The sequence below is a fragment of the Mesitornis unicolor genome, unplaced genomic scaffold, assembly GCF_000695765.1.
Source record: "Mesitornis unicolor isolate BGI_N332 unplaced genomic scaffold, ASM69576v1 scaffold35694, whole genome shotgun sequence".
Classification (NCBI taxonomy): domain Eukaryota; kingdom Metazoa; phylum Chordata; class Aves; order Mesitornithiformes; family Mesitornithidae; genus Mesitornis; species Mesitornis unicolor.
Window position 1 is genome coordinate 44,120 of NW_010178677.1, and position 7,189 is coordinate 51,308.

The window sequence follows — 7,189 nt, forward strand, 5'->3', positions numbered from 1 at the left end:
AGAGGGGTGGGATTCATCTTGTCCAACATGAACTCATTTTTAAAGTTCTCGAAAAAAATTCTACATTCTAGGAAACCTTAAGAAAACTGATTTTTAAAAATTACTTTTCTAGGTTCCTTCAACAAGGAGGAGACATATGTATTTTCAGAGTTTTTTTAATCTTACATATCTTAGGTAACAGTTTCAAGAGGAGATAAACTATAGTCTGGAAATGCCTATGAATCTCTTTTAACTCTAGGTGAAGCCTTAAGCCGTACATATAACTTTGAAACAGCTCAAGTGAGGTAAAATGTTGCCCTAAGAATGAGAAAAATATACTTACTGCATTACAGTTAATTCTAACATATCATTACTTAGACTAAAAATTCTCAGTTTTGATGGGAGCATCTATATAATTTTAAATTTTGCAGACATCAGCTAAAATATTAAGGGCCACATTCACAGTTGCTATAAGCTAGAACAGCTAAATGAAGCCAATAACCATGTGCAAGCTTACACCAGGTGGGGATTGGGTTCAATCAATACTTAAAACATCTTGAATGCTGCATATGTAAATACTCCCCTCAGTTGGGCTTCCAAACCTATTACTGCCACTTCTTAGAAAGACAGGTAACTCAAGGTAGACTTTTTTTACAAGTGTCATTTTGTAGATGCCACCTGATGAGAAGTGCCAGTGGAAAAATCAAAGGCAAAGCAGTAAACACCACAGTGCGATAAGCTTCACTTTTTCAAGTAGGATGATGAGCCTAAAAGCCATCAGTGGTGCTCAGAACTCACCAAAATCTCAAACAGTGCAATTATAGTAATAGCTGCAGAGCATTCTGCATAGTAATTCATAGGGAAAAAAGATTCTATTTGTGACCAGAAAAGAATGTTACAAGGAAAAAAATTGCTGCCAAATCACTTAGTTCATGATTATGAGGGCAAGTTTTGGGTGTGTCATGGTATCACAATTTCTATGCAATTACTTGGCACGAGCATTGAATAGTCTTGTACACAAAACATTCAAGTTCATGATGAATGTCAATACATGGATATTCTATAAAAATTCAGGTGACATTTCTTCATAATCCTGAAGATTCAAAACAAAATTTTTCTCTTCGGAAAGTATAATTCAAACAAGCTGGCATGTGTATTGTAAGTCTGCCTTGTTTATTTAGCCTTCTCTAAATATGTATTTTGAATGTTTTTATACTAGTAGTGCTTTGGTATTGAAGGTACACTCACTTACAAAATAATGTCTATTCACTGTTCATGAATGATTAACAACTTTATCGTAAAGTCAGCGCAATGCCTATCTCAAGTGAGGGTTATCTCCCAGTGTTCTGTGTTAGGTGAGCTTTAAGTCCCGATTTGCAAGAATCGAGCACTTTAATCACGACCTGCCAACCTCTGTTGTCCTTCTATTAAATTTTTGCTATGAACAAGGAAGTTGTAAGACTAATTCAAACTACTGGTCCAGTCAGGCCAGCTTAATGGCGCCGTCAACAGTCAGTACCAGACATTGACAAAGCTGCAATAAACTTCACAGATAATCGTGTAAAAATTATCCATAAAGAGGTTTATTTCCTCCCTATGTGTGTATGTATAAGCACAACACACATCATCACTTTATGGAGTTCTTACTATTCAATAGCGCACTGTTAGCAGAAGGTGTGCTAAGTGGCAGAGCTAGTGGAAAGAAGGCAGGCTGAAAGGGGGAACAAAAGCTGGGGTTCAAAGTGGTGCAATGCACCTCCAAAAATGTGTTAAGAAAAGCAGCTGGATGTACCAGCTTTTCTCCTTAAGAGAGAAAGTACAGATTCAAAGTGTACAGGGATCTGGTAAACTGAAGTTTGTGTTCAGTCTCAGAGGCAGTCACATAAAATAGAAAATTTAGAAAATTCTCAGATTTCTGAGACCAGCCCAGAGGGTATCTTCACAGCATCTCTGGGCTGCACATTTTCCAGTACAGCACAATAAATTTGTTAAATATCTCTTCACCATTTTGCATTAAAGCAGGGATTTAACCTATCTTTTACTGAAACAACAATGTATTGTACCAGAACATAATGCAACTTTGAGAATATCAAATGTTTCTGATAATTTTCAAATTTTTAGTACTTTGCCAATAATGGATTAGTTATAGCTGTGCAATTCAGTAACCAGTAAAATCTTCCCAGAAATTCAGCAGCACCAGCTAGACACAGAGGTAATGTCAGGACAAGTTTTCCTCAGAGCCTCCTCTGACTCTGCTCTCTGCAGCTTTCTCTTCCTCTGCCTTCACTCACCCATCATAGTCTGCTCCCTCTACTCGAGTATCTCTCCTAGTTCTGCCTGTGATTCTACTCAGTTGACTGAAGTTGGTATTCTTCCCAAGTATCAGTACTTGTAAAGAACTGGCAAGATGAATTGCAGGTTAGGTGTGGGAAAATACAGCAATTAAAACTTTGTGATTTTATTAAAGAGATGCTACCTACCTATGTCTTTTATCTGTCCCTTGTTTTAACACAAACCACCACCACCACCCCCCCCCCCCCCCAAGCACCCCCCCCCCCCCCCCCAAGTTCAAATGCTTCCCTTTTAGGTATAATCTGAACTAACAGAAACTGTTTCACATCAGTGCATTGAATGCTGTGGTGTTTCAGCTATGCCAGCACAACTACTGCGATAAAACATGCATGTGCAGACAAGCCCTTTCAGAAGTGCTGTAAAACCTGTTTAGGTCAAACCAGCCTGGTTTCTATAGGGAAAAAAAAAAGTGTCTCTTGCAACAGCAAAGCACATAAGTACTGCTATTTTATTGCAATTTTCTCAATTCAGGCACCAGATGGTTTTAGAGAGAAGTAACAACCAGAAGCATTACCAATTCTGTGCATCTGTTTGCTTTGTATCATAGTTCTGACCAGGTTTGCTCTTCTACTAGATTTTAAATGAAATCTGAGGCTAGAGGTAACTTAATTTAGGATTTTTCAGTTTCTGAAAGAAACAAACTGCATGACATTATGCATTATCGATCTCACTACGTGAATCACAAGACTATCAGAGACCCTCCATACTGACACTAACACTGTGAGCCTCATGGCACTGAACATTCAGTTTCCCTTTCCTGGTGCTTATATATAGGTTTTAGATCCAAAGAGTGGTTTTGTTCCTTATCCTTCAGAAAAATCCATGGCGTTATAATTTTAACAGGTTCTGTTCATTCTGTTCATCTCTGTTCATTCAAGTTTAGACCATGAATTGGGAAGTAATACAACTGCTTCTTATTCAACTACTCTGCGCAGCAAACCTAGAGCAAAACCTGGTTATGTGTACCACACAGTGAGGCCTGGGAACATGCTGCTGGATTCTCAGTGCCTCTCCCATTTACAATGGCCAGAGAAGCGACTGTATGTGGCACAGGAAAGAAGTTGTTAGAGTTGCTATGGTAATTTACCTGCTGGCCCAAACCAAGAGAAGGAGGTGGAGGTAAGAGGCAGATATACAGTTTATTCAGTGTATTAGAGCTACTTTATTTCTGAATGAGAGCTGTCATGCAAGGTTTTGATTAATCTTACTTAGGGAAAATTAAACTCACATCTCCAACTAATTTGCCATGTTTTCATGAATGTTCCTGTGTAGACTTGCCTTTAGTCACAGTTCCTTCCCAGGTTTGCTCCTGGAGTGAATAGTCATGTTTCCTTTCCCATTTTGAGATGTAGCCCAATGCACTACCATCAGGTTACATAGGAGCTTGTTAAGTTGATGTGTCAGCTAAGCTGTGTTAAGTGTTCAAATGAAGACTCTTAGCTGCATCAAGAGTGAAAGAATCAAATCACTCTTAATTTGTTATGTTTGCATAAACATTATCAGCCCTGAGCTCTAAATTTTGACCCAGATACATGTACTTCTCCTAAGAGCTCTCAATAGCACAACTTGCTTGAGGAAAAGATAAACAGAAAGTTTTTAGAAGATAATTTAGCAATTTTGAAGAAGAATACGAAAGCAAGCCAGATCTTTTCTTCTTCCCCTATAATACGAGAGCAAAGGCACAGGATAAGGAAAATTAACATAGAATAAACAAATATGCCATTTCACTGTGTATTCATCACTGCAGATGCAACTTGGGATCAAGTATTGTGGTAATATTACAAGATCAACATAAATACTTCTGCTTAAACTAAGGACAATTCCTTTTCCAGATTCAGGGTGTAATGACTCACTTAGTGTGGTGAGGACACAAACTCCTCATAGTAAAAGTGCTTGGTAGGTTGTGGTGAAAAAGGAGAGCTTTAACTTTTTGTTACACTGGCCAATGTAAAACTAGATAGATCAGCTGGCTGATTGCATTATGCCTATCACAGTGCTGATCTAAGCACCTGATTCTGCTGCTTTTAGGCACTTCATCCTACAACATTGCCTGTAATAAAAGTGCCAAAAAGTGCAAATAAAACAATGAAAAAATGAAAGATGTAGAAAAAATAATTCCACAACTAACAGTGACAAGGCAAAGGCTTCTTTTATGGCTGTAGAGGCAGAACAAAGAGGACAATTCAGAGCAGAAATATGTACCTTCACTGTTGACAATTATTGAAGCCGTTCCAGTAGCAGCATCTGTAGTCTGACCTACAAACGCTAAGAAAGGGAAAAGTTACAGTATGCATTAGTTCAATACATTACTTTCAACCAATAGCATGTGATGCAGTTTAATTGAATTAAATCTAAAATGAACTCATAACCTCCAGCAATTTAAAAATGCTAATTACTCTTTCATGTGCAACAATGCCAGAGAAGCTAACAACAACAAAAAGTGTTAATTTACACCCACAAAACAGAAATGCTAGTCCAACATTCTTTAATTTGGCTACATCTCTGCTTTAGAGAAAGCATGTTATTTATACAGCCTTCTCAGGCACTCTACTCCTACATGGAAGTATTTCTTTTATCCTAAAAACAATAGTCAAGGCTGGAGAAAACTAAAATATTAAAATAACACAGCATTTAATTCTCCGTAGATTTGCATTTCAGCAGTAATATTAATGTGCTGTGAAGGCAGTGGTGAGGCTTTATGTTTCCTCTTTGGATTATTATTCAGATAAATTAACTAGAAGGGAGGCTGGCAGTACTGTCTATTATGAAGATTGTTCCGTATTTACTACTATAAGAACCTTTTCTCAGCTGTCAGCAAATTTGTCAAATATCAACCAGTGGTCTGCAACTTTCTGTAAGAGGTGGGGTTTTTGTAGGTAGAACTGTAGTAGAAAACTGTCTAAAAAGTTGAGGGTTTTTTTTTTTACTCAAGAACTGTATTGGAGAAAAATCCACTACTTTATTTGAGACAAAGTCTGGAACCCTTTTGTTTAAGAAGCTCTGTTGTTCTAACCAGAGTATTTTAGAACATGGGCTTGATGCTGGGCAAAGGCTGACTTTTTTCTCAAGATGTGCCTTTTGTGTCCATTTAAAAAATCTGCTCAGATTCGAACAAGGCTGAAAAAAACACATAACATCACGCTCGTTCAGTTTTGCTGAAGTAGTGCAGGTACTTGCCCTGGAGGTCCCCTTATCCAGCACAGTTACAAGGGTCAGAGCAGAACTTGCCTTGCAATTATAGCTTCTTTGCACCATGACCTAAGGTCTGCACACTGGAAATGAAAGCAGAGAAAATTGTGTCTTCTGTGCTCTCAGTGCTCTTCCTGCAGAAAATGAGCAGTCTGAGCAGCAGCAAGCTGCCCAGTTCAAATGTGAGAGAGGGAGTAACACATCAGTAAAAGTCTAAATGGTCTGTGCAGCACTGGTAGCTAATAGCTTGTGGAAGACAGGAAGATTTAAATTTAACAGATTAAAAGAATTAAGTTAAGATTGCAAGATCAATCATTTAAATCAGAAAACATGAGATTTAATGTTCCTTGTGGAATATATATTTTCATTAAGCACTATGCATTATAATAGCTTTGTTTACATGATCAAAGACTTTATTCACAAGATAGGCATCCTTTAGAGAGATTTATAACTATATGATAACAGACACTGTTTTTATGGTATCCTTGCCTGGTTTCTTGTGTAAGTTGGAAGATATGCAATGAATAAACCTGTATATACATTTGTGAAGTATTTAGATGCCATCTTGATAAGCATAATAAAAAGCCCACAAAATACTGATAGTTCTGTCTTTAAAGCGGGATTTGAATAATGCAGTAAATGAAGCATGTGGCTGCACATTACACAGAAAAGATAAACAGAATACTGAATTGCCACTTAAGAGACTGCCTTTGTCCATCCTTGTCCACACTGAAGGAGACAAGAGTCACATAGACAAAAATGTGACCATGTAGTAAAGCAGAACACAATACATTTAAACAAGAGAGAGAAATAGGTTTACAAAGGTGCAAAGATAAGAGAATATTGTGAATGCTTAATTCTCCCTTTCCCCAAAACCCTTTTAACATTTATTTTTGTGTATATGTGTGTTAACAAACATTGTCTGCAGTCCCTAAAATGACTGCATGTGTCATTTCACAAAACAGAAGTGAAATGTACTGAGTTGACAAATGCATTTCCACTCTATCCCTCCCCTTACAATGTGAAATTGAGAATGAATAATCAGACTGGATTTTTAAATTTCTCACCAGGCTTTACCTTCATTAACACCAGTCTAAACAATTGCGTAACAGCAACTTACCTTCAGGTGACTTGCACCGATGTAATCATCTGAGATTTAGAGGTCACAACGATACATTTTAATTTTAGTGGTACAGCTGATTTCTGAAGTCCTTATACTCTCACCTAGATTCATTCATTCCAGCCAGATGTGTCAAAATAATTATTCATAGTTCTTAATGGTGAAACATATCCATTAAGGCAATAAAATGAGAAATCCCTTGCTACCAATTATTAAAGCTTAAAAATAATACAAAAAGTTTCTTTAAAGTAAAATTTTACCTGTAGAAATACCATTCCTCTTCAAATTTTCAACATAATCATTGCCAAAGGAATCCTTCCCAACCTATACAAAAGATAAAAGGATAGGTTTTCTCTACAGAAAGGTGCGACGATTGATAGATCATCTTTAGACAACAAAATGGTTTAATGTAATTTGGATTCAACACTTTGTTTTGCAGCACTTTGCCTTATTAATAAACAAATAATAAACAAACAATAGTAAAAACATAGTAGTAGTATTAGTAAACAACAGGAATAATATATTGCAGCTTTTTCCTCCTCTATTACA

The 7,189-nt window shown here is 37.0% G+C and overlaps 1 protein-coding gene across 1 annotated transcript in view; it reads right to left on the bottom strand.

Annotated features, from left to right (window-relative positions):
* Positions 1-7,189, bottom strand: part of RBKS (ribokinase) — a 62,464-nt gene that overhangs the window by 36,994 nt on the left and 18,281 nt on the right. Inside the window, exons 3-4 of the mRNA XM_010182540.1 lie at positions 6,901-6,964; positions 4,534-4,596 (exon numbers count right to left, since the gene is read on the bottom strand). Coding sequence (XP_010180842.1) covers positions 4,534-4,596; positions 6,901-6,964 — 127 coding nt within the window. The remainder of the gene's footprint in view (positions 1-4,533; positions 4,597-6,900; positions 6,965-7,189) is intronic.